The 27,635-nt window shown below is 33.5% G+C and overlaps 3 protein-coding genes across 6 annotated transcripts; 2 read left to right on the forward strand and 1 right to left on the reverse strand.

The window, feature by feature from the left end:
* The first annotated feature begins 5 nt into the window (after positions 1–5).
* LOC105673332 (Inwardly rectifying potassium channel 2) lies at positions 6–14,540 on the forward strand. 3 transcript variants are annotated; one of them, XM_012368878.2, is made up of 4 exons: positions 6–310; positions 7,437–7,890; positions 7,981–8,584; positions 10,882–14,540. In XM_012368878.2, the coding sequence occupies exons 1-4, from the start codon at positions 6–8 to the stop codon at positions 13,017–13,019; spliced, it is 3,501 nt and encodes a 1,166-aa protein (XP_012224301.2). In that variant the 3' UTR covers positions 13,020–14,540. The 3 variants fall into 3 exon arrangements, with proteins under 3 accessions (XP_012224301.2, XP_012224302.2, XP_012224303.2); XM_012368879.2 differs by lacking the exon at positions 6–310 and adding an exon at positions 2,570–4,013; XM_012368880.2 differs by lacking the exon at positions 6–310 and adding an exon at positions 5,627–6,806.
* A 632-nt stretch (positions 14,541–15,172) lies between these two features.
* On the reverse strand, positions 15,173–26,562 carry LOC105673303 (uncharacterized). Its single transcript, XM_067353917.1, has 18 exons — positions 26,170–26,562; positions 25,986–26,105; positions 25,198–25,315; positions 24,860–25,121; positions 24,647–24,766; positions 24,220–24,310; positions 24,014–24,150; positions 23,792–23,924; positions 23,685–23,714; positions 18,142–18,288; positions 17,958–18,077; positions 17,272–17,389; positions 16,935–17,196; positions 16,693–16,812; positions 16,266–16,356; positions 16,060–16,196; positions 15,841–15,973; positions 15,173–15,760 (listed from the first exon to the last, which is right to left on the reverse strand). Exons 1-18 carry the CDS (start codon positions 26,311–26,313, stop codon positions 15,710–15,712), a joined length of 2,334 nt encoding a protein of 777 aa, XP_067210018.1. The 5' UTR covers positions 26,314–26,562; the 3' UTR covers positions 15,173–15,709.
* LOC136999687 (histidine--tRNA ligase, cytoplasmic-like) lies at positions 19,420–22,470 on the forward strand. Of its 2 annotated transcripts, none has more exons than XM_067354228.1 (3): positions 19,420–20,880; positions 21,406–21,618; positions 21,699–22,470. In XM_067354228.1, the coding sequence occupies exons 1-3, from the start codon at positions 20,425–20,427 to the stop codon at positions 21,978–21,980; spliced, it is 951 nt and encodes a 316-aa protein (XP_067210329.1). In that variant the 5' UTR covers positions 19,420–20,424; the 3' UTR covers positions 21,981–22,470. The 2 variants fall into 2 exon arrangements, with proteins under 2 accessions (XP_067210329.1, XP_067210330.1); XM_067354229.1 differs by lacking the exon at positions 19,420–20,880 and adding an exon at positions 20,910–21,306.
* Positions 26,563–27,635: the final 1,073 nt, after the last annotated feature.

Raw genomic sequence — 27,635 nt, forward strand, 5'->3', positions numbered from 1 at the left:
AATGAATGTGCTGCCAGAATGGAGTTGAAATCAAAGCTATTTTCTTCCTGAGGAAGTGGAAGAAGAGAATGGAGGAATCGCCGAAACTCTTCCGACTTCCGGGGACTATCGAGGAGGAGGAGGAGGAGAAAGCGGCGGAGGGTCAGAAGACGCGAGAGTTACTGGAGAGCGCGGCAAGGGCGGAGTCCCCTCTTCTAAGTCACAAGAGTGTCCCGGTGCTTTCTAGTCTACCGAGGAACATCACCCTCGTCAGAGTCAGCACCCAAAGCAGCAGTATCGCTGGCGGTATCGGTCGGCAGGACTCCACTAGGTGAGACTTCATCCCATTCAGATCATTCTAATCGGTTGAAAATTCGCTTAATCGGTTGAGACGATAAAAAGCATCGAAAAAATCATGAGCGGGGCTGTTTATTTTTGGCAGCACCGCGCGCTAAAAGTAGACGCGCCACGCATTTGTCGGAGTGATTATCGGCGTTTCTACGCAACAGGTGTTCTCCGCGGTTTTAAACAACTTCGGCAAAGAGCATTGTATTTCCGCGAAATATTAAATTTAGACGTGTTCGAGCTATTATTATAATTGTGGATCGCAAAGAGGAAAAGATTGCAAAAATCAAGACCTTTGAAATTCGATGTTTTACATGCAGTAAATAAAATGGCGAAGGGGAGGGAGATAATTTGAAGAGAAAAAAAATGTGTTATGTATGCAAGGTTTGCAATAACGTCACGTTATATGTATACGAAGTATGTATACCATGCAGGTATAACGTTACGATCATGTGTCGCGCGTCACGGGTCTGATAAATGGCAACTCATTAGGAATAACGAGTAAAGGGTAAACACACATAGTAACCTCGTTTGTGCACGCACACGCGACACGCAATGCGAACAAAACGTTAATAATGCACGAACGCACGTTAATTATATCTAATGGTGAAGTTGACTTCCAATGCCAAATTGATCCCCGTATTTACTGCAGAATGTTGAATTTTGTATTTAATATTGTCATTGGCGAGTAAGTTTCTCTTACGTTGAGAAAAAATCTTGCTATTACTATTATTGTATTTGATGCGATAATTTAATTATTTGTTTACTGCAGCAAAACTTGTTTGGTACAATGAAAAATTTAGCTGAATGAATATACTTATCGAAACATAAATTTGAAGTAAATACAATTTGGTATTAAAGCAGAATCGTTTATGAACATATTCTGCTTTGCAGCAAAATCGTCAGTAATTTTTGTTAGCGTTAAAGTCTCCGCTAGAGCGGGCCACTCGTTAATTTAATTAAATGGTTCATTATCACCGCATGATAGCCAGTTGGCTCTGGACCGGGCGCGGGAGATACCGAAGAACCGATCAAAGAGCCTTTCGCGCATGACGATTTAATTTGTGTGGATCAAGATTGCGTCGATCATGTGTCATGAAAAACTGAACGCTTCGACGAAAAGGCCTATTCTTGTGAAATCGAAACGAAACAGCTGGTTGGTGCAGTCGCTTCATGTTTATTTGCTGTTTCAGTACTGAACCAGTTAGTAACTTTGCAATTTGTACGACAATTAGGGTTATTACAGGCAAGATATATACAAGTCATAGACTGTACATTTACTTTTTTTCCTGTTTTTTCTGAATTTATTAACTAAGTAATTTACACCTTGGAATTTTTAAACTGAAGGTTGAAGTTGCGAGGACACTTTAAGTTAAAAAATGTTAATACCAAAATTTGCTTAAACAAAATTAAGTGATAATTGATCTAAAGTTTCTTATGTGTGTTAATATAGCTTTTAAGAATTATAATTAAAATTTATGTTTTTTCAATATAAAATCTAGACAGCAAAAGTAATTTATTACACAACGATAATGATAACAATTTATGACACGAGTCGAGATAAGTGACTTAATCGCAAAATGTCACAGTTAATTGTTCATAAATTCTTAACTGCGAAAGATAATTACCTTTCACGGGCAACTTTGTCTTAAAACTGTAACTATTATAAATATTTATATCTTTAAAATCTTCAAGATTTTTAGCTCAAGTAGTAAAAAAATACAAGATATTTAAATATCTAAAATATTATTTTTTATATCTGCTATTATTTCATATCTTATCGAGAAATATCTTGAAAACATCTAGAACACAGAATATCAAGAAATGTCTAGGAAATAAATATTTCAAAATCATATAATATATTTAAAAAAGTTTGTTTAAGATTAAAAGATACAAATAAAAAATTTATTTATAGATATAAATAATAATTTATATACAATAAATTATTTTTGGAAATTTTAGAGTTTCTTAATTCCTATAAATTTTGTTTCGTATTTATTTTAATTCTTATAAATTTTCGTATTAATCTAAACCAACTTTTTTCAATGGTATCAAAAATATAAACAAATATTTCATATAGATGCAAGAAGCGTAATAAGATTTATGTTACGTATCTTTTCTGCCAAGGAACGGAAGATAATCTTTTGTCTTGACACGTTTTGCGTACATCAGTGCAATTTCAGCAGTCAGTTGGATTCTGATAACAAGATGCTAAGACTCTGATAAGAATTACACGACGTCAGTCAGTCAGTTGAACGAAGATCGCACATGGATCGTGAACTCGTTTCTGTCACCTCGTCGATGTGATCGTTTTTTTCGAGCTCAAGATTTCGCGATAGACGCTCTTTTTAATTGAACCACTTTTATCGAGTTCTAAAATTATTATATAACAATTAATTAATCATCTGAATAATAGTACACTAATATTCTTGAGGTTCCGCGTTCTTTGATAAATATCTAACGTATAATTTATATTTACAATAATTTTCTAGTCTGTTCATTTCGAGAAAAAGTGGGAAAAAATTGAAAACTGTATGTAAATCAAGAAAAAATCAACAGTGATTCTTAATTAGTTCGTATATTAGTACTTAAATCTTCAGTGACTTTCCATTCTACGACTATTTCTCATTATATAATTACTAATTATAAAAGAGAGAAAGAGGAAAGAGATAAGAGACAGAAAAGAAAGGAAAAACGAACTTTATCCGGTTATCGGAAGATTTTTATTTTATAAGAGCGTTGCATATAAAATTGACATTTCCGGAATACGACATTTCACATGCAGTCTTTCATATATTGTGATATTTTATCTTACCCTATACATCATAAGATAAATGATTACATTTACATTACGTGACCTCCATAATGTGATTTTATTTGATCAATTTGGCGAAAACAGAATCGATCATATATTTGTCGTGCGCGAGTGACGCAATAGTTGCGAGTAATCACCTTTTTCTCGCGGGAATAGGAAGAACAAACGGCATTCGTTAGCAACACTCGATAAACGACATCCGATGGTCAACGCGTGCTATAAGACGACGTAAATGATTGAGAGCTCGCAGCAGTCTATCCTGCAACGGTGAATCCTCTGCCACTGTCTCCATCGGATGCGTGCGCGTCATTCAACCGTCGTGAAAAATCTAATTATTAACGAGTGCAAATTTACAGATTATTTTTAAAAAACCACTAAAGTTTATAATTAAAATCGGAAAACATAGCACGTAAAAATCGAGAGTAAGAACAGTGAATTCTAAATCTATTTTCGTGAGAAGAAAAAATTGAATAGAACGGTACAAAGTTCTACAATCGACTCTACAAGTGCATCTTTCGATTATAAATTGATTAAAGAAGAAAGAGTGTATTATTCGGATGAGAACGCGTAATTAAACGCTGAGAGTGAAAAGTGACAATCCTCGAAACATTGGAAAGCCTCAAATCTTCGTGGGAAAGAAAGAGTTTAAGAAGAAATGCATAATTGCAGAAGCTAGGGCGGTGCGGTTAATAGTGTGAATTAAGATAAACGAGATGAATGGAATAAATGGGATGAATGGCAATGTGCTGAAGATGGGTGATAAATCTCCATCGCCGGATTACGGCGACGAACAAAAATTAATTTCATCGACCACGCCGACAACGCCAATGATTGTGCGAGTGACAAAAAATTCATACTCCTCCCTCAAGTACAGGTAAACCAGATAAAACTTGAAATTGTCGATACTTTATCTAAAAAATATTCAAGCGTCTTTGTAATTTCATGTTATCGACTAATAAAAAAACGAGCAGCAATATTTTCAAGACAAGAATGATCGTCCAATTGTAATAACAATGTAACGTTCATTTCAATTTGTTGGGATAATTATAAAATTTTATATGCAAAAAGATTTTTTTTCAGACACTTTTCAGTAATTTAGTTTATTCTATACTACAAATATTCGTGAACGATTACTCGTATCATCGGAGATCCGTATCTACAGGGTGTTTCATAATGTCCGTGCCGCTCGTGTGCGGGTAGAGTGCGGTAAACTGAATAGAAAAGTCCTGAACCGCTTTGCAATTTTCGCAATAATAATTGAGATATTAATTAAAAAGGATTGACGAATAATCGCGCGTTGCACGCGGCTAGATCATGAGTTGACAGCAACAAGGCATGGCGAAAACAGGAGTAATACGCGTTGTTATTTTTCGTTGCTGGCATGCCTAGAGCGTGCAGTTCACGATCTAGCCGCGTGCAACGCGCGATTATTCGTCAATCCTTTTTAATTAATATCTCAATTATTATTGCAAAAATTGCAAAACGGTAAAGGACTTTTCTATTCAGTTTACCGCACTCTACCCGCACATGAGCGTTGACACGGACATTATGAAACACCCTGTACATGCAAATCTATGTTTCTAATATGTAGAAGGAAATAATAAGAAATACGTCATGTGAGTAGGAATTCGACGAAGCAAAAGATATTGACGTGTCAACTGATAAATAATTTTTTTATGGACGTATCTAATTAATTATTGAAAAAATAATTAAAAGACCGCAGTTTTTACGAGTAAAATTTCTTAATCAGCACTATGAAGTACACAACACGTGATGAAATGCACAATGACCGTTAAATTCTTGACGATAACGTTACAATCATATAGATAATAACGTCGATCTGTTTTTTGTTAGAAATTGTTAAAAGAATTTATTGTAATTTATCTACATAAAAATATTTATAAAAAAGTTATCTGTTGAAGTGGTTTTAACTATTTTTAAATAATAAATTCTTTTTTTTATAAATCAAATATAATTATAATTAATATATTAATATTGTGTGCATTTATGCTACTTTTGTGTTTCAATAAATAATATTATCATTTATTATAATATTAATTATCATATATATGATAGTATTATTTGAAGTACAGTATTATTTATAATTTATGCATATCATATAATATTAGTTTTATGCATCGAGGTAAAGTATTTCAGATTCTGCGCAAATAACTCAGAAACGATACAGAAATGACTGATACTTGTCTATTCGCCAGCTGCTATTCTTATCAGCGTCTCGCGGTTCTCGATAAACAGCATAGAGATCCGTGACGATATCTTAATGATATCGGATTGCTCGTTTCATGCTAAATCGTCCGTGAAAGATCAAGTATTAAAGCAATTAGTAGAACTTCACGTACCAATCCTATTAATCATTGAATCATTCTGAATACTTTTATTTCAGTAGAAGATATTAAATCATTTTTTTTTACTTTTTATTATAATTCTTGACAAAATAAACATTTTAAACGAATGAAATTTTAGGAGAAATTATTTTTATATATTCTTTATATCTCGTTTTATTATATATATACACAAACATTTAAGAGAGATGGAAAGTTAAATATTGAAAGAGTTACTGAAATATCATCCTTTGTTATATTACCGGATAATTCCAGATTGGTCCGCATTATTAGCCATTCCAAAAAGAGCTTCCAAAAATACAAAGTAGAAGATTAAATATTGAAACTGGCAATGTGAAATATCATTAATCTTTGTATTATTACATAACTCTAGATTAATCTAAGTTTAATATTCAATTGATATCCAATTAATTACTTTCCATGATTGATGGACAATGATTCTGGCAAATATCAATAAATAATTCTGATTAGCTGTTCCAAAAAAAGCTTCCAAAGATATAAAATTGAAGATTAAATATTGAGACTGAAATATCATTAATCTTTATATTATCAAATAAATCTAGATCAATCTTGATTAATACCCAATTAATTGCTTTCAATAACGATCGATGAACAACGACTCTGGCCAAATATCAATAAATAATTCTAATCTGAGAATTTCGAGAAATGTCAACAGTTTGCTCAATCAGCTGATCGATATATCGTGCACTAGGAGAGAGCGACGGAAGCGGAGGATGGCGTCACTGACTCGGTGACTGATTAATGCGTGGTATTAAGTAAATTGGTAGATAACGACTGCTTGGTTATCGTTCAAAGTCAAAATGGCGACTTCCTTTTTGTGTACATCAGCAAAGGGAGATCGCAGGCTCCCGAGAGCAACGTCGAGTCGCTCTGACAGCAATATCTCGCACAAACAATAACGAACCTTCGCATGCTCCGGACGTTATTCATTCGCACTGAGATTAATATGTGTACAAGTGATTTGTGGAAATCGAAGCACGATGTGTTTATTACGTCGAAGTTAATAAGTATAATGCGTTCCTGTGTGAAAATCGCATACGATATGATGTTTGCCATATCGAGTTAAGTATGTTGATTTCTATATGGAAATCAAGCGCGATAACATGTCTGGATGTAATTAGTGTAATTAGTATAGTTAGTGTGGTGTTGAGCGACACACACGAATGACAAATAACTTTAGAATACGATAACGAGGCAAATCGGGACCTTTGTTCTGAAACATTTTGTGATGCTCGTCGTGTTAAAGTGTGAAAACGATGACGGAGAATGCGCAGAGATCCGCGGTGAGTGAAGACTCAAATGAATCTAAATTATTTTCGGTTCTGTTTAATAAGCCAAGTTGATATTCCAAGGCTAGTTAATTATTGGTGCGTAAACAAGGAGTGTCATGTGACTCTGCAACCTAAAGTGATTTTCATAATTTCTGACGCATACGCAAATTATGCAATGTTTCGGTGCAAAAAAACTGAACATAATTACTTTTTAGTACAATAATGTTTAACAATTCATCGATTATCATTATATGAGCGCAACTGAGACGCAAACGAATTGTGACATGTGCCTTCGAGATTTGTTATTCAAATCTTTTCCTGCCACTGCGTTATACATTCAGCGTAACAGTGATCTATATGTCTACAGAAGCCGCGGCCTTGGCGACAATCGCGCGGCGGCGTTATATTTTGCATTTTAAAACGCGGATTGTGACAAGTTGCACGGAAAATAAATTACGTCGTAAAAATATTTCAACGTACAACGTTGCATATTGTGCAACAAATTGTTAAAATATCTCTTGAAAATTGTCATATATTTCCCGTACATATGATTGTTAGTTTTTTTGATCACCCTGATAGTAGCTTTCAAATAGATAACTGAAAAATATTTCGACAGTTAAAAAAATCAATTCTGTATGCCAGGAGCCGATACCGGGCTGGACCGACGCGGAAGCTGCGCCGTCGCGCCGTCCTAAAGAACGGCGATTGCAATGTGCTGCAGTCGCGCATCTCTCGACGATCACTGCGCTTTCTGCAGGACATCTTCACGACCCTGGTGGACACGCAGTGGCGTTGGACTCTGCTGTGCTTCATCCTGAGCTTTCTGCTGTCCTGGCTGGGCTTCGCGGTGATCTGGTGGCTGATCGCCTTCACCCACGGCGACTTCGAGGAGCGTCACCTGCCGCCCGCCCAGCTGGAAAACAACTGGACGCCTTGCATTTACAATATCTTTAGCTTCACCAGCTGCTTCCTCTTCAGTATCGAAACTCAGCACACCATTGGATACGGCGGTCGCTCCACCACGGAAGAATGCCCGGAGGCTATATTTGTCATGTGCATCCAGAGCGTCTCTGGCGTCATGATTCAAGCTTTCATGGTAGGCAGCTTTCGTGATCGATATCTTCGGCGAGAGGATGTTGAATGTCGGACTGAGGGCTCGATTTTCATAAAATTCATATGATTGCAGGTGGGCATCGTGTTCGCGAAGATGACCAGGCCGAAACAGCGCACGCAAACTCTGCTGTTTTCGCGAAACGCCGTCATCTGTCAACGAGACGGCGAGCTCTGTCTCATGTTTCGCGTGGGCGATATGCGCAAAAGTCACATAATTGGCGCGAACGTTCGCGCGCAGGTGATCCGCAGCAAGACGACGAAGGAGGGCGAAATTCTGTCTCAGCATCAGCAGGAGTTAACGGTGGGCACCGACGGCGAGACCGGCGATCTTTTCTTCATCTGGCCGACCATTATCATTCATCGGATCAACGAGTCGTCGCCCTTCCACAACATGTCTGCCGAGGACATGTTAACCGAACGTTTCGAGGTCGTTCTAATCCTGGAAGGTACTATCGAGTCGACTGGACAGACCACCCAAGCCAGATCCAGTTATCTCCCGCAGGAGATTCTGTGGGGTCATCGTTTCGACGCCATGGTGAGCTACTCGAAGGAGCGGCAAGGCTACGAGGTGGACTACTCGCTGTTTAACAGCACCACTCAGGTTGACACCCCATTGTGTTCGGGTAGAGAGCTCGCGGAGTTCTACAGAGTGCAGGATGATCTTCGTCACGGAGCTGGTAAGTTATTGTGTAATGCTTCTCTCAATCTTATTATCCAGATGCTTCTTTTAAGCTTTGCTTAAAAGTAGGCGTAAAATGTACGCAGAAAAAAATTGGATATGAATTTTTTGTGCATTCTAAAATATTTTTAACTTATTTATACTTTTTGGCGATATAATTATTAGGTATTATTAATTAAATTATATTATAATTATTGAGTTAGTGCAAATGATAACAATTATTAATTAAATTATATTATAATTATTGAGTTAGTGCAAATGGTATCAGCTTTATAAAATGCTTATAATCAGTTTTACTGTAAGCCGAGAATCAAGAATCACGAGAATTATAGAGAAAGCTAAATACTTTGTCAACGGAATTTATGGCTGATTTCACGCGAAAAACGTCGTGTCAACATAGATCTCCGATTGTTATCAAAGTACAGACATACACGTGCGAAATACCGGCATCGAAACGTATCTTATCTCATCACTTATCTACATTACAATTAATCTAACATATTTTACAATCAATATTTTTGCTTAACGCTTAAGATAATTTCTCGATATACATTTGATAATTAATCATTGATATGCGTATGAATGATGTTCGTTAAGAAACACTGTTTACTTAAAATTATTGTGTCTAAAATTTAGTAGCTAAATATTTGTACTTTTTCCCGACAATATTTTAGCGATAGTCGAATTTAATGGTGCTTAAATTTTTAGAGACTGACTGTAAATAACCAGGCTTCGAATCCTACGCAATTAGATCTTCCGTTGTTTTTTATCGAACAAGAAATTAGATTAAATTTACATTAATTCTCTCTGTATAGATCTGAAACAAGAGAAATCAACTTCGTTCCATCTACATTAATTTCTTTATTTAAAATCTTTTTTTATCTAGCTGTTAACAGAAGACTAACTCTATTAAGTGTGACGTCTGTCAGTCAGCATGTTAAGCCTCAGCTTGAACGAACGCCGAGCGAATTAACCCCCTTGCTTTCTGCTAATTGCTTGTGAAAGGTAAAACACTTCAGTTTGGCATGTAGCTTATTGTTCTTGTCTGACTGTACCGTCTGGTACCGGCTGTACCGCAGATGGAGGGCTGAGGAAAGTGCCTAGCGAGTCGAAGAACGTCCCGATCGTGTTCAACACGCTCCCTCAAGTTGACAGCACAGGCTTCCTCATCCACCAAGGCCACCCTATCCAGAGACCGCCTAGACTACATATTGACATTCCGTCTATCGACGATTGCCCTGAAGTATGACGACTCGATTTCTCTAGACTAGAAAGAAAGGAGGAGAAAGAAAGGAGACGAAAGAAAGACAAAGCGACGTAAAGACGAAAAAGAAGAAAAAATAGCAATAAGATAAAAATGATAAAGAGGCAACATCATTTATTTTACAAGAAATTAAATTTATATTTTTCGATATTTCAAAAATTATGAAGAAATAAGCAGCAGTTAAAAAGAGCTTTAAGATGGAAGTTTTGAAGAAACGAACAGCACTCTGATCATGTGTCCAAATTTAGAAAGAAACAATTGTTCAAACTTTTTGAAATTTTTGTTGAGCTTGATTGTAATCGTCTGTCAATCCTATATCAGATTACGCATTAAAAATTGAGATAATATTGTGAAATTACGTATTACAAATTAAAATTCGATTGACGAAAATTATAAATCTGAAGATCGCTCTTATATTAACTTATATTTCTTTTCAATCATTAATCGTACGATAAATATTGATCGAAAGTAAAATGAATTGAATAAGGATTAATGCTCTACGTTATATTTTTAAACTTATAAAAATCGCTAGAAGTAAAAATCGAAAATGGACGTGAAATACAACATTTCGAGATATTAAATTGTAAATATTGATTGTAATTACAATTAAATGACGATTTTCTACGGTGGTACAACTTTAATTTCGATCTTTGATACGTAGTCCATGTGTATTGTATAAATGGAACAAAAGGTGATTGAATTGTTATTTGACGTCTTTAAGAAGTTTTCTGGTCCTCCAACTTGTGGGTATATGGGAAGGCTTCTCTAACTTCTAATTTTATATCTATTTAAGTATAAGTGCAGGAAGCGCAGAATAAATTATAAGAATGTACAAAATGTAACATAAGATCTGTCCGTTTTAGCTTTTATTGGGTCGTTGCATATAAAATGTCGCATAGCTTAAATTCTGGGTGTATGGGAGAATTCTGTCCTCAGCATGATGAGATTAAAACCGGGCAATAACATTAGCTGACCACAAACTCGATTCCTAATCGAATTGAAGAGTGCTTAAGTCGCAGACTACGTTCCAGGTATTCCGACCGACGAGGATCATTTAACGGAGAAGCAGCGTTGGCGTGATTATCAGCCGATTAATCAAGAACAATTTCTTGCATTCCCGGATTCTCCAAGAAGCCACAACAGCGCCGAGAACGAGTATCACAGGCGAAGTAAATGTTCCTGTAAATGTTCAAACTGCATTTGGCACGGACCGCAAACCGCGGATGTCAATCAATCCATGTTCGATTTCGATCCTGACGCCATTCAGGTGATGGATGATGTTGAACTTGAGAAATTGCCGGAAGCGGTGAACAGAGAAATCATGAAAAATAGTGAGGAGATTATTTTCGAAAAAGGTGAAGGAATCTCAACCAGAAATCTGGCTAAATTACGTAACGAAAAAAGTAAAATGCAAGAGCAAGACAGTTTGATGCGAGAGCAAGACAGTTTGATGCAAAAAGCTTTAATTAATAAAGAAAAGAAGGCGGCAATTCTGAAAAGTAGTCAAGAAATTATCTCTGAAATGGAAAAAGGAAACGGTTTAGAGAATATAATCAAAGATAGAGAATATAAACTGAATGAAAAAATAAGCGAGATTCTGAATAGTCAAGAAGATATTTCTGAAAATAAGAAAGAAGATTTTTTAGAAAGAATGATGGTTAAATTAAATGCAAAAAGTGTCGATGTCTTAACGGATCAAGAGACAATTTGCCAGGAAAAAGAAATTTTAGAAAGTCAGCTAGTCAGATTAGACGAGGGAAAGGATGACATCCCGAAAACTTCTCTCCATATCGAAGAAGAGAAGCTTGCTCTCGTAAAAGTTAAGGAAGATGGCAAAGATATTAGACATCAGATTAGGCAACCTCAACATGAATTCGAAAAAAAATCTAAGATAAGAAGTAATGAATTTGCAAGGAAGGATGATGAAGCATGCCTTGAAAAGTGGCAAAAAATGCAGAAGAAAAAATATCAGCTGATTGGCGAACAAAAATCCTCAAGAGAGTTTAACAGAAGTTTGAGTGATAATCCTTCCACGGTAATTTTTCCACATAAAATAGACAGAAGAGCCTTTAGCGATTTTGAAAAAAACAGAATTGATCAATTGGTCGTGCCATATCCAGGTCAAAAGAATCCGAAGAGAAATATTTTCCTAAACGAGAAGCAAGAGTTTAATAAAAGTTCGATTGATAATTCTTCTATAGAAAATGATCAAAAATCTTTCAAAACATTCGGAAGAAATGCGAATCAAGTAATTGTGCCAAATCAAGATCAAAGGGAAAGAGAATCTTCTTCGAGTGAGAAGCAAAAGTGTCTTTTGAAAGAGTTTAATAGAGGTTCCAATGATAATTCTGTTACAGATAATGCAAGATCTTTTCAAGAATTTGAGAAAAAGATATTAGAGGAAGATCAAAAATCACCAAGAAAGATTAAAAAATATCCAATAAAATCTTTGGATCGCTCAAATGGCAGCTCAGTTTCCCGTCCGCAACTGAACTACGATTTTCTTAGACGGGAAAATGACAATCATCAAGTAGAACAGTGCAATAATGTCAGAATGGAGAATGAGAAAGCTCTTAGGGAACCTTTATTAAATCGCCCCTCCAAAATAGCGATACGGAGTAAACTTTATATTAATCCCTGGTCGTTCTCTCCAGTTTCTGATCTTTCGCCAGAATCAGGTTTTTGCGAAGGAAGTTCAGAGATCAGTTCTAGAGAGCCTCGTTCGTTCACGAGGAAAATGTTAAAGAATATTGATATTGATATTTTAGGCAGAAAAAACAGTCCTTTGGAAAGCAATAGATTGCAAAAAAACGCGATCGAGATCAGTAATCCGGAAGAATGTGCTACAAATTATGTTGCGCAAACATTTTTTTACGTAGACAACAATACTCAGGATATTGATAAAATTTCTTTACACGTTAATTTGCCTTCTGAAAATTCTATCGAGGATAATAAGAATTCCGTAAAGCATTCTGACACTTTAAATACTGGAGAACAAATTATATGCACGGATTATGAGATACAGGCCGTCGATGAAGTAAACAAGAAATATAGATATTTAAATGCATCCAAAAAATTAATCAGCAATGTTGATGATCCAGAGGAGGCCTCCTTTACTATTAAAAAACCATTTGTCTCCGAAACAAAACAACATTCAGAATATCAATAAAATATCGGTAAGACAAAAGAATCACATTTATCTAGACGTCGATGTAGCTTATAAATATTCTGCTATAAATATTGATTGTTCGAAAGAATTCAACGATGTTACCGTTTTTGGGAAACAAGTTCACAACAATAACGACAACGTGATGAAGAATGAGAGGAAAATTATGAATTTTTCGAACAGCGCGATATAACTTCTAAAATTTAGTTAGCGATGTAATTGCGCTTGATCATACAAAGCGATGTAATAGTGCCTTCTGTAGAACAGGTTGTCTACAAAAACAAGAAAGTAGAGAATAAAAAAACAGATGCGAAATTCTTTAAACAATAGTATATCTTACGAAAATTTAGTTAATTCTCTATAGTTAATTATCATCGATTTTGATCGTTCTAAACAGCGTGATGATGCTTTTACTGTAAATATTGTGTGATGATATTTTTGTAAAATTGAATTGCTGTAGCGAAAGCAAGATAAAATTATGTGATATGTATAGGAAAATGTAGGGATTGTTTATGCGATAATTTTGTCCTGTGAAAACTAAGTTAAGAATCTTATAAATGAAGAGAAATACGCAAAGAGGTACCAATTATTGAAAACCGAATCGTTTATACATATTTGATAAAGTTTCGAGTGAATTCAATAATCGGCTCTATTTTTCGAAATAATGGATTTAACCGCTGGTCGGTTGACTATTACTTTATACACATATTTAAATCTTTTTGAAGAGGACAAAACTTCTTTGAAGAAAATATTGATGGAACAACAATCATTGTTCATTTATTGTTATTAATGTATGTATACAAGTTCCATTCTATGATTAAGCGTTATTTATTGTTGAAATAGAGTAAGAATATTGTAAGTCTTGCGAACACTTTTTCCAACGTCGATTAATGTTAACTGACGATTTCTATTTGTTAATAGAATTGCTAACATAAAAAATAAAATATTTTTATTAAAGGTAACAAAAATTTTTAATTATTTTCTTTTTTTATGACGAAGAATTATTTTCTTTCTTTATCATTTTATTCATGTTAACTATTCTATTAACAAATTGAAATCGTCGGTTAACGTTAACTGACGTTGAAAAAAGTGACCCTTAATCTAATGTTTGTATCTAACGATTACGTCTCGTAATTAGCAGAATCAATATACCGGATGTTTTGATGAGTCGCGAGTTAATTTATTAAATTAAATTTTAAGGAAAAAAGTTCAAAATTTTTGAAACAATATTTAATCAATGTTATCTAAATATATATATATATATGTATATATACGTAGAAAAATTAAATAATATTAAGTCTGATCAACTGGCGGCTATTCATGCGACTTTTGGCACATTCGGTGCGCGAAATGGGATATACTCATTCCCTTGAAAAAAAATCTCAGGACAAGAAGATATTATAACAGTACAAAAGAAATTATATTAGAAATTGGTGTTAATTGAAAATTCAAGCTTTCTGTCTTAATTATGCCAAATTAAAGGATATAGTTTTCAGTACATCAATTAAATGTTTTTAATATCGAGATGTGGTTTTTTAATATACTCCTAATAACATCAAAAACTCCAAAAGAACTAGAATTTCATTTAATTGTATATAAGAAACAATAAGCTAACACAATTTTTTCCTTTCTTTAAAATTTATAACAATTAATTAAAAAAAATTAATTAAATTAATTAAATTAATAAAGATTATTTAAAACTCTCCTCTCTCTCTCCTCTCTCTCTCTCTATTTCTCTCTCTTTCTCTCTTTTTCTCTGTCACCAACAAACGATGCGCAGCATAAATATTGATCTGTAAAATCTTTACTTTGCACTTTTATCTTCACACTTCTGAGCTCGAAAAAAGAAAAGATTGTTTTGCGATTGATTTTACTGCGCGTAGTATTCGACGCGTCAGTACGCAGTACGCACGAACGCATTGAAACCACCGCGCACCCATACATTCGGTCACACGGCTTTGCCGCGTCGAGACGAATAAAATGATCGAATTCACGTGAAAATGTTCACGCTCCTAGGGAAAAATTACATAATTGATGCCCAGACGCCTAAAACTCATCAATCAATCAATTTTCAAACCTATAACTTGGCGAAAAATCATTGCAAATAAAAAGTTAAATAAGCATTTTGAAGCTTAAAGCTTGTTTGCTTGTTCTTATCGTTGCTTTCCTAGATAATTATAAATAAATTATTTAAAAAATGTTATTGCAATATTTTTAGTTAAAATAAATATATTTCTCTACAGATTAATGTATTTTATAAATATTTTATTTCATAACTAGAAAGATGACAATAAATATACATTTAATTACAATAAATTAGTGTATGTGCACATGTAAAAAGTGTTAACGTAACGTAATTATTGTGATTTTAAAAAAATAAAACTTGCATAAACATGCAACGACAATTTTCTTATCAATAATAATGTCATACAACTTGTTATTTGTAATCTGATATCATCCTTATCTTTATTCTTCTCCATTTTGTCACTTTTTACTGCGCTTTCGAGAAGCGCAAGAGTATAGTTCCCCCCCCCCCCCTCTTAAGATCTGCTCGAGATATTTCAATGTATGTAATATGATTATAAATATTATGTATATGATTAACGAAAGTATATTATTGTAATAAAAATATTAAAGACAGGATTGGAGACACAAATTTCATGAGATATTAGCGTCTACAGGAATAACGTGATCTATTGCATAGACGTGAGTACCGTTAAATACGACATTGAAGTTTGTAAAACCTATAAAAAGAGTTTTTTAATAAAAAAAAAACGATACTTTAAACTAACGATTTTAATATTTTAATTATATTTTACATTACCGTGGTAAAACTCTCCAAGGAGAGAATGTAAATCTTGCCAGCGCTTAGGAAACTCGGGTAAAGACTCTTCATCATTACGAGTATGATTAGTTTTTGTAATTTTATCGATGCGCTGTACCAACAGCTATTATATCTGTAATATGCAAGAAAAGTAAAATTTGAGAGATAACATTTGTAGAAATTAAATTTTTTAAAATAAATTAAAAGCGATTATCTTACATTTTATCGCGCATTTGAAGACTGTGATCTATCAGCCTTTGTCCTTCAAAACTAAGAAAGAATAAATGAATCATCTGACCAAAGACATAGAATATATACCTTATTGCCTCTAAAGTATCCTCATTCCCTTGTGCGATCTCGAAAAAAAAAACATTGTAATTTTTCTTGCAGAGCTAGTACCATTTTTGTAATAAATAATAACATACTTGTAGCAAAGAAATGCTCATCCCTATTGTCACTATCAATATTTGTATAGCGAAAGGTGTAGTAAACGTATTTTCAAGAAGTTGTGCGTACCTGTGACAAATAAAAGATAACATACTCACCACAAATTGTGAATATAATTGTTTTCAGATATTTCTTGTTATTTTTACACATATAAATACGTTACATTCTAACCAAACACACTGTAATATGCTAATTACACAATAACGAACATTGTCCGCATACAACTTGCAAACAATTTGTGAATAGCTTGTCAGCTGCTAAATAATTCGCAAACTGTTTATGTTTTGCACCTAAACTGTTTTTTACAAAAATGCGCATAATTAATTCCACTTATATTCCATCTAATGAACTTTTGCAATTAAGCCTCTTTGAAATATATTTATCATTATTTAATCGTGTACTCACTTTAAAGCTTCTCGATGTGTGTGCACTAAAAATGCAATTCTTTTGTGAGATATTTCGCTTGAATCATTCACATCTTTCATTTCTTCGTTACGATTGAAAAGTAATTGTTCATAACGAAATCTGTAAAATTCGTACAACATTGATTCTGCTAAATTTTATATAACAAATTATATAAAAAACAATTTATATAACAAATTATAAAGATTGTAGTGTTGCTAACAATTTTGTAATTATTTCCTTACCCAACTACGGCGAACATACTACAAACGTGCTCAACAAAAGTCACGAACATGCAATCGTGGGCAACTAATCCGCTCACGGTTACTGCCCAAGCCACGATAGAATGTGAAAGAATTTCGAAGAAATAGTCTTGCATGTCCACAAAATAATATCCTCGATATGGTGGTAAGAAAGGACGGGATTCGTTGAGAGGCAATACGATATCAAGTGCATATGGTATAAGAGACATTGACATGAACATAATCACTGCCATGAAACAATATACTGTAAAGAACAAAACTATTAATAAAAAAAAATCTAATAAAAATATAGAGCATATTATCCTTTATCAGTCCTCACTCGTATATACTAAAGAGAATCGTCTACTATTTTCGGCATACGACTTCATAATTTCGTACTCTTCAGAAGTTTGTAATTCTTTCCAGTAGCCAAGTAAGTGTTGGATGAAATTTTTAATCTGATAAGACATTAATAACAAATCTTTTCTTATAATTTAATATAAAATAGTAATAGCAATAAGAATATAAAAAAAATTATTTAAAGAGTTAAAGAAATGTCTTGTTGTGTCCTGACGGGAATCCACGATTCTTTTCTTTCACGCGATTTCGAATAAATGGGTGATAAAAACTGTATCTAATAAGCGGGCCGAATTGCCTACTGCTATTTTAAACCATTTAGATCATCGAAAGAGTTCACAGCAATTTAAGAAGACGCTGAAGTGTCAGAGAAACCAAGAAACAAATTAACTTTATTCCGAAAGGAGAATCAACGAATGATTGGCTGGTAAGTAGCGTAAGATAGAATTGGTCGCTGACCTGTTTTCAGTAAACGTTTCAAAGAAAACCGTTCAACTCGCAAGACTTGTTTTTATGCTGACTTACGAGAGTACATCTGTAAGTCTTTTAAGCCGAGATACTCCAGTCAAGACATTTAAAAAAAAAAACAATTTTCTTAACTCAAATTACAATTTTTACACTTGAATGTATTGTAATATTCATTTGCAACATGTATATTATAAAACATACTGTGCGGGTGTTTGACTGAATCGTGTACACTTTCAACAAAGCTACAAATGTCAGCAGATACGCTGTCATTGCCTTAAAAGTACACTGCATGTCTTTCTTGCACTTAAATTGATACACCATCTGAAAGTATTATTGAGTTTGCAATTTCTGCAATAAATTTCTTTCAGTAATTATATTAATTTACCTGCGGAATTAATATGGTCAATGCAATCGTGGTTAGCAGTGTAACACGAAATATTCTTGTTCTTAGTTTCAGATACGGCCACGCACCAGTGATTGATGATATTTTAAAAAGGATATCGTAATAATGATTCCAAGTATCTTCCATAGTTTAAAAAAAAAACGCAACGCGTCACTGCGAAGTCGACTAACTCCAAATCGTTATACGACTAGTTCTTTATTCTTTGATGTGAAAGAAACAAATCCATGATAAAACTCCCTCTCATAATAAAACTGCTGCATGTACGCAAGTTCTTGTACAACTATTTTGCACATGTCACGTCGCTCAATAATTGTGGATCTTATAGACAGAAGTGGTGTTTATCTTCTTAAAGAATAAAACCGGAAGACTTCTGTAACGGATCATTTCCTTCTCTTCGAAAAAGAAACACATGTCAATCAGAAAAAATAATAAGATTAAAATTAATACTTTTTCTATTATTTCTATATAGCATATAGTTCTCTAAAGTTCGAAATTTCCAAGAATGGATAACTGACATAGGGGTAGATAAGATAATTATTTATTCAATACAGTCATAAATTACTATATGCCTCGCTCAGTATTGAGAAGTGCTCGCAAGGAAATGGACGCAAGTGTTCCCCACCGATTCTGACGGGCTTTGAATACGTTGTCAAGTAGAAATAAGAGACACATACTTATTTATTTTATATGTGCTTAATCATATTAGAGATTGACGCAACCCCTACAAGCTGACATGCTATTTTATTTTGAGGGGGAATACCGTTCAAACTATGAGATATATAAAAAAATGTTGCTTGATGTACGGGGTCGACTTCGCGCTTGATTGTCACCACGGACTAAGGAATAGAAGGACCGAGTCTAAAGTCCTAGTTTATGCGAGAGGGGATGGTAATTCAAGCGTGCGGGAGGGACTGCTTTCCGCCATATTTATGTAGCAATTCTCACACAGAGATTCTGTGTCTGTGACATGGTTACACTCGTGTAGTGGTGCCACTAGACATAACGAGTGACAAGCGTAAAGAGGTTAGGCGGTTTTATTATTGTTGTACTATAAATTTTATAAAATACTTTAACTTTTATTACTCTGAGGCTCTGCATACAGTAGACAAAATATTAGAAATAGCAATAAACATTTAATATTAAAAAGAAAAATTATTTTACATCTAACAAGAAAATAAAATATATTAATTAGTTCCAATTCTAATTTCTTAATTCATGCATTAATTTTTTCTATTTTTTTTATTTTTAAAATAAATAATTCCAATTTCTTATTTCTAATATTTAATAATTATTTTTATTTCTATTTCCTATTTTGTTTATTGAGCGCAGGATCTGACTTTCATTTCTCACACATACGCAAATAGTGAGTTCTATGTGTGGTGATTACTAAACGAATATGGCGGCCCCCCCCCCCCCATCGCAAACGTGCTCCACCGGTACAGCTTGTGCTCCGTCCCTCTATTCCTTAGTCCGTGATTGTCACCAATTATATTCCTTTCACTTCTCTACGTAAATAACAATGAAATTTTATTTAACGCTACCGCACTCGAAAGTCTTTCGGTTTTTGCCTGTAACATTTCTCACTTTGCACTTGGTCTCATTTCTACCGACAAAATATAAAGAAAATTAATTTCAAATAACATTTGTTTAATTTAACTTCATCTGGACATGGATTTCTACAGGTTTCTACTAATTATTTGATAGCATTTAAATTAACTAGAACATAACACATTGCGAGTGCTATACTATTTTTTTTTTTAATATAAGATTAGATTATGTGCAGAAATATGAGATTTTCTTAATGCGTCACAGTAAAGAAAATGTGAAATCTAAAATACTAAGCCAATCAAATTTTACAGTGTAGCAAGCATGTTTTTTGTACTGCAATGCATTGAAATCTTATATTTTAAACAAGGAAATGGTATAAAATGCTAAAATGTACATTCTATTCACTTCTATGCCTTAAAATCTTATATCATATGGATATATTTCCCATGCATTGTAAAAAAATGTACATTCTAAAGTTCCATCATATTAATATGATATAAAATTCTATAGCACATAAAAACAGGCATTACATTTCTGACATATTATGTTCATACTTATTTTCTCCAATAAAAATATCAAAACTTATGTTTGTAGTATTGTAATTTTTTGCAAATTTATTTATTTGATGTTAAGATAAAATATAAAATAAATACATTTTAAAAATTTTACTGACTTGGCTAGTATTGTATAACCAATGTATTAATAACAGTGAACAAGATGCAACAGACTTCTTACAACGTGATAGCAATCTTTTTTTTTTTTTTTGCATTATTAGGTGCAAAGAATAAATTTGTTGTCAATATGTTAGACTTAACTTTAGAGAGACGTCTCGTTCCTCAGGAACGCGAAAAGCAGTTTCGCGATCTAAACCTTCAATTAGAAAGCTTAAACAGTAATTTTGCTGATGTGAGCTACGTGTGTGGTTGGTGCCTAACATCCAAAGATACTGAGTTGTACGACACGCTGTGTATCGTCATCGGTAATGTCATCGAGTTCCCAAGGTGGCCGCATCTAACCAGATGGTACATTAACATGAAAAGCTTTACCCAAGAAGAGCGTCTAGCGTTTCCTGTGGAAGCACCGCTTGCTTCTCTGGCAGAAAAGACTGAGCGATTAAAAAGTACTCGCTATCTTAGCAAATGTACTATATTAGCAAAACTGCTAGATAAAAAGGTGAGGCAGTCGGTTGCTTGCAAGCAGAGCTGTCATAAATTATTGCAAAATTACTATCACGGAAGTATAGAAGATTCTCTGGATTTTTCCGGCTACATCACATGAGATGATTGTTTCACAAATTGTCAAACTTGGCACAATTGGTGTAACAAATGTTTTATTCTAAAAAAATTAATTAAAGAAATGTGTTTGTTAATTATAGACCTGGCAATAATTAATGGTGGTTCCTTGCTAGCTTGCTCACTGATATTACCTCTGCTGTTTGGATTAGTTTGATAAATCTCAACATTGAGGGGGCTTTTCTCTTTCATTCTGGTGTCCTTGCAATCTTTTCATCCATTCATGATGTTACGCCTGATACACCACAATTCTTTTACCGTCCTGTGGAAATGCAATCGCAACGTATCAATGTCCACAACGTCACAGGTAAGTCCGACGTTTTCGACTATCGTACCCTGGATAACTAATAAGAAATAATGTCACATTCCGTTTTTCTAACGATTATATCTGTTTGCCTGTTTGTAGATAGCGGAGGAAGTCTGCAAATTGTTGGATCTGAAAACGCAATTGGGGGAGGAAAATGGCTGCTCTCACAAGCTCATTCTCAAAACGCCCAAAGGCACAAGGGATTACAATCCAGAGCAAATGGCGCTGCGATTGGGAGTGTTGGAAAAAGTAATTTCAGTATTTAAGCGTCATGGCGCGGAAACCATAGACACGCCTGTATTCGAGTTAAAGGTAATAATTGCCGTCGAAAACAATGGTCATTTAATGTTTAGTATTAAAATACTGATCGCTACACTGATTTTGTTACGTAGGATGTTTTGATGGATAAATACGGCGAAGACTCTAAGCTTATCTACGACTTGAAGGATCAAGGCGGTGAGATCCTCGCACTTAGATATGATTTGACAGTTCCTTTTGCGAGGTATCTAGCTATGAATAAGATAACCAATATCAAAAGGTATCACATTGCGAAAGTCTATCGAAGAGATAACCCGGCCACGACAAAAGGCAGATACGGGGAATTTTATCAGTGTGTAAGTAAAAACAATGTGCATATTATTGAATTACATCTCGAAAATACATTTGCGTACTGAAAATTGATATTGCGTACTGAAAATTGAAATCGTCGGTTAACGTTAACTGACGTTGAAAAAAGTGACCCTTAATCTAATGTTTGTATCTAACGATTACGTCTCGTAATTAGCAGAATCAATATACCGGATGTTTTGATGAGTCGCGAGTTAATTTATTAAATTAAATTTTAAAGAAAAAAGTTTAAAATTTCTGAGACAATATTTAATCAATGTTATCTAAATATATATATATATATATATACGTAGAAAAATTAAATGATATTAAGTCTGATCAACTGGCGGCTATTCATGCGACTTTTGGCACATTCGGTGCGCGAAATGGGATACTCATTCTCTTGAAAAAAAATCTCAGGACAAGAAGATATTATAACAGTACAAAAGAAATTATATTAGAAATTGGTGTTAATTGAAAATTCAAGCTTTCTGTCTTAATTATGCCAAATTAAAGGATATAGTTTTCAATACATCAATTAAATGTTTTTAATATCGAGATATGGTTTTTTAATATACTCCTAATTACATCAAAAACTCCAAAAGAACTAGAATTCCATTTAATTGTATATAAGAAACAATAAGCTAACACAATTTTACCTTTCTTTAAAATTTATAAAAATTAATAAAAAAAAAATCAATTAGATTAATTAGATTAATAAAGATTATCCAAACTCTCTTCTCTCTCCTCTCTCTCTCTCTCTCTCTCTCTCTCTCTCTCTCTCTCTCTCTCTCTCTTTTTCTCTGTCACCAACACACGATGCGCAGCATAAATATTGATCTGTAAAATCTTTACACTTTTATCTTCACACTTCTGAGCTCGAAAAAAGAAAAGATTGTTTTGCGATTGATTTTACTGTGCGCAGTATGCGACGCGTCAGTACGCAGTACGCATGAACGCATTGAAACCACCGCGCACTTATACATTCGGTCACACGGCTTTGCCGCGTCGAGACGAATAAAATGGTCGAATTCATGTGAAAGTGTTCACGTTTCCGCTCCTAGGGAACAATTACATAATCGATGCCCAGACGCCTAAAACCCATCAATCAATCAATTTTGAAACCTATAACTTGGCGAAAAATCATTGCAGATAAAAAGTTAAATAAGCATTTTGAAGTTTGTTTGCTTGTTCTTATCGTTGCTGTCCTAGATAATCATAAATAAGTTATTTAAAAAATGTTATTGCAATATTTTTGGTTAAAATAAATATATTTCTCTACAGATTAATGTATTTTATAAATATTTTGTTTCATAACTAAAAAGATTATAATAAATATACATTTAATTGCAATAAACTAGTGTATGTGTACATGTAAAAAGTGCCAACGTAAATGTAATTATTGTGATTTCGGAAAAATTAAACTTGCATAAACATGCAACGACAATTGTCTTATCAATAATAATGTCATACAACTTGTTATTTGTAATCTGATATCATCCTTATCTTTATTCTTCTCCATTTTGTCACTTTTTACTGCGCTTTCGAGAAGCGCAAGAGTATAGCTCGCCCCTCCATCCCCCCCCTCCCCCTCCCCATTAAGATCTGCTCGAGATATTTCAATGTGTGTAATATGATTATAAATATTATGTATATGATTAACGAAAGTATATTATTGTAATAAAAATATTAAAGACAGGATTGGAGACATAAATTTGATGAGATATTAGCGTCTACAGGAATAACGTGATCTATTGCATAGACGTGAGTACCGTTAAATACGACATTGAAGTTTGTAAAACCTTTAAAAAAAGTGTTTTATTTTAAAAAAGACACTTTAAACTAACGATTTTAATATTTTAATTATTTTTTACTTTACCGTGGTAAAACTCTTCAAGGAGAGAATGTAAAACTTGCCAGCACTTAGAAAACTCGGGTGAAGACTCTTCATCATTACGAGTATGATTAGTTTTTGTAATTTTATCGATGCGCTGTACCAACAGCTATTATATCTGTAATATGCAAGAAAAGTAAAATTTGTGAGAACATTTGTAGAAATTAAATTTTTTTAAATAAATTATTATAAAAGCGATTATCTTACATTTTATCGCGTATTTGAAGACTGTGATCTATCAGCTTTTGTCCTTCAAAACTAAGAAAGAATAAATGAATCAGCTGACCAAAGACATAGAATATATACCTTATTGCCTCTAAAGTATCCTCATTCCCTTGTGCGATCTCGAAAAAAAAAATATTGTAATTTTTCTTGCAAAGCTAATACCATTTTTGTAATAAATAATAGCATACTTGTAGCAAAGAAATGCTCATCCCTATTGTCACTATCAACATTTGTATAGCGAAAGGTGTAGTAAACGTATTTTCAAGAAGTTGTGCGTACCTATGACAAATAAAAGATAACATACTTACCACAAATTGTGAATATAATTGTTTTCAGATATTTTTTGTTATTTTTATACATATAAATACGTTACATTCTAACCAAACACACTGTAATATGCTAATTACACAATAACGAACATTGTCCGCATACAACTTGCTAACAATTTGTGAATAGCTTGTCAGTTACTAAATAATTCGCAAACTGTTTATGTTTTGCACCTAAACTGTTTTTTACAAAAATGCGCATTATTAATTCCACTTATATTCCATCTAATGAACTTTTGCAATTAAGCCTCTTTGAAATATATTTATCATTATTTAATCGTGTACTCACTTTAAAGCTTCTCGATGTGTGTGCACTAAAAATGCAATTCTTTTGTGAGATCTTTCGCTTGAATCATTCACATCTTTCATTTCTTCGTTACGATTGAAAAGTAATTGTTCATAACGAAATCTGTAAAATTCGTACAACATTGATTCTGCTAAATTTTATATACAAATTATAAAGATTGTAGTGTTGCTAACAATTTTGTAATTATTTCCTTACCCAACTACGGCGAACATACTACAAACGTGCTCAACAAAAGTAACGAACATGCAATCGTGGGCAACTAATCCGGCCAGGGTTACTACCAAAGCCACGATAGCATGCGAAAGAATTTCGAAGAAATAGTCTTGCATGTCCACAAAATAATATCCTGGATATGGCGGTAAGAAAGGACGGGATTCATTGAGAGGCAATACGATATCAAGTACATATGGTATAAGAGACATTGACATGAACACAATCACTGCTATGAAACAATATACTGTAAAGAACAAAACCATTAATGAAAAAAAAATCTAATAAAAATATAGAGCATATTATCCTTTATCAGTCCTCACTCGTATATACTAAAGAGAATCGTCTACTATTTTCGGCATACGACTTCATAATTTCGTACTCTTCGGAAGTTTGTAATTCTTTCCAGTAGCCAAGTAAGTGTTGGATGAAATTTTTAATCTGATAAGACATTAATAACAAATCTTTTCTTATAATTTAATATAAAATAGTAACAGCAATAAGAATATAAAAAAAATCATTTAAAGAGTTAAAGAAATGTCTTGTTATGTCCTGACGGAAATCCACGATTCTTTTCTTTTACGCGATTTCGAATAAATGGGTGATAAAAACTGTATCTAATAAGCGGGCCGAATTGCCTACTGCTATTTTAAACCATTTAGATCATCGAAAGAGTTCACAGCAATTTAAGAAGACGCTGAAGTGTTAGAGAAACCAAGAAACAAATTAACTTTTTTCCGAAAGGAGAATCAACGAATGATTGGCTGGTAAGTAGCGTAAGATAGATCTGGTCGTTGACCTGTTTTCAGTAAACCGTTCAAAGAAAACCGTTCAACTCGCAAGGCTTGTTTTTATGCTGACTTACGAGAGTACATCTGTAATGCCCGATTCCACCAACGAAGATTAACTTTAATCTCGGTTCAACTTACTCTTTATCTTTTTCTAGTTCTAAGAAATAGAAATCGGTGGAATCGGGCATAAGTCTTCTAAGCCGAGATACTCTAGTCAAGACATTTAAAAAAGAAAAAACAATTTTCTTAACTCAAATTACAATTTTTACACTTAAACGTATTGTAATATTCATTTGCAACATGTATATTATAAAACATACTGTGCGGGTGTTTGACTGAATCGTGTACACTTTCAACAAAGCTACAAATGTCAGCAGATACGCTGTCATTGCCTTAAAAGTACACTGCATGTCTTTCTTGCACTTAAATTGATACGCCAACTGAAAGTATTATTGAGTTTGCAATTTCTGCAATAAATTTCTTTCAGTAATTATATTAATTTACCTGCGGAATTAATGTGGTCAATGCGATCGTGGTTAGCAGTGTAACACGAAATATTCTTGTTCTTAGTTTCAGATACGGCCACGCACCAGTAATTGATGATATTTTAAAAAGGATATCGTAATAATGATTCCAAGTATCTTCCATAGTTAAAAAAAAAAACGCAACGCGTCACTGCGAAGTCGACTAACTCCAAATCGTTATACGACTAGTTCTTCATTCTTTGATGTGAAAAAAACAAATTCATGATAAAACTCCCTCTCATAATAAAACTGCTGCATGTACGCAAGTTCTTGTACAACTATTCTGCACATGTCACGTCGCTCAATAATTGTGGATCTTATAGACAGAAGTGGTATTTATCTTCTTAAAGAATAAAACCGGAAGACTTCTGTAACGGATCATTTCCTTCTCTTCGAAAAAGAGACACATGTCAATCAGAAAAAATAATAAAATTAAAATTAATACTTTCTATTATTTCTATATAGCATATAGTTCTCTGAAGTTCGAAATTTCAAAGAATGGTTAACTGACATAAGGGTAGATAAGATAATCGTTACTCAATACATTCATAAATTACTATATGCCTCGCTCAGTATTGAGAAGTGCTCGCAAGGAAATGGACGCAAGTGTTCCCCACCGATTCTGACGGGCTTTGAATACGTTGTCAAGTAGAAATAAGAGACACATACTTATTTATTTTATACGTGCTTAATCATATTAGAGATTGACGCAACCCCTACAAGCTGACATGCTATTTTATTTTGAGGGGGAATACCGTTCAAACTATGAGATATATAAAAAAATGTTGCTTGATGTACGGGGTCGACTTCGCGCTTGATTGTCACCAATTATATTCCTTTCACTTCTCTACGTAAATAACAATGAAATTTTATTTAACGCTACCGCACTCGAAAGTCTTTCGGTTTTTGCCTGTAACATTTTTCACTTTGCACTTGGTCTCATTTCTACTGACAAAATATAAAGAAAATTAATTTCAAATAACATTTGTTTAATTTAACTTCATCTGGACATGGGTTTCTACAGGTTTCTACTAATTATTTGATAGCATTTAAATTAACTAGAACATAACATTGCGAGTGCTATACTATTTTTTTTTTTTAATATAAGATTAGATTATGTGCAGAAATATGAATTTTCTTAATGCGTCACAGTAAAGAAATTGTGAAATCTAAAATACTAAGCCAATCAAATTTTACAGTGTAGCAAGCATGTTTTTTGTACTGCAATGCATTGAAATCTTATATTTGAAAAATCATTGCAGATAAAAAGTTAAATAAGCATTTTGAAGCTTGAAGCTTGTTTGCTTGTTCCTATCGTTGCTGTCCTAGATAATCATAAATAAGTTATTTAAAAAATGTTATTGCAATATTTTTGGTTAAAATAAATATATTTCTCTACAGATTAATGTATTATATAAATATTTTGTTTCATAACTAGAAAGATTA

Source organism: Linepithema humile, chromosome 4 (assembly GCF_040581485.1).
Source record: "Linepithema humile isolate Giens D197 chromosome 4, Lhum_UNIL_v1.0, whole genome shotgun sequence".
NCBI classification, from domain to species: Eukaryota; Metazoa; Arthropoda; class Insecta; order Hymenoptera; family Formicidae; genus Linepithema; species Linepithema humile.

Coding starts and splice junctions, on each gene's coding strand:
- LOC105673332 (XM_012368878.2), top strand. CDS start 6: ATGTGCTGCCAGAATGGAGTTGAAATCAAAGCTATTTTCTTCCTGAGG. Junction 311..7,436: donor GGTCGGCAGGACTCCACTAG/GTGAGACTTCAT, acceptor TCTGTATGCCAG/GAGCCGATACCGGGCTGGAC. Junction 7,891..7,980: donor TCATGATTCAAGCTTTCATG/GTAGGCAGCTTT, acceptor ATATGATTGCAG/GTGGGCATCGTGTTCGCGAA.
- LOC136999687 (XM_067354228.1), top strand. CDS start 20,425: ATGCAACAGACTTCTTACAACGTGATAGCAATCTTTTTTTTTTTTTTT. Junction 20,881..21,405: donor CAAAACTGCTAGATAAAAAG/GTGAGGCAGTCG, acceptor GCCTGTTTGTAG/ATAGCGGAGGAAGTCTGCAA. Junction 21,619..21,698: donor CGCCTGTATTCGAGTTAAAG/GTAATAATTGCC, acceptor TTTGTTACGTAG/GATGTTTTGATGGATAAATA.
- LOC105673303 (XM_067353917.1), bottom strand. CDS start 26,313: ATGGAAGATACTTGGAATCATTATTACGATATCCTTTTTAAAATATCA. Junction 18,078..18,141: donor TGACCATATTAATTCCGCAG/GTAAATTAATAT, acceptor TAATACTTTCAG/ATGGTGTATCAATTTAAGTG. Junction 15,761..15,840: donor CCTTGGAGAGTTTTACCACG/GTAATGTAAAAT, acceptor CTCTTTTTATAG/GTTTTACAAACTTCAATGTC.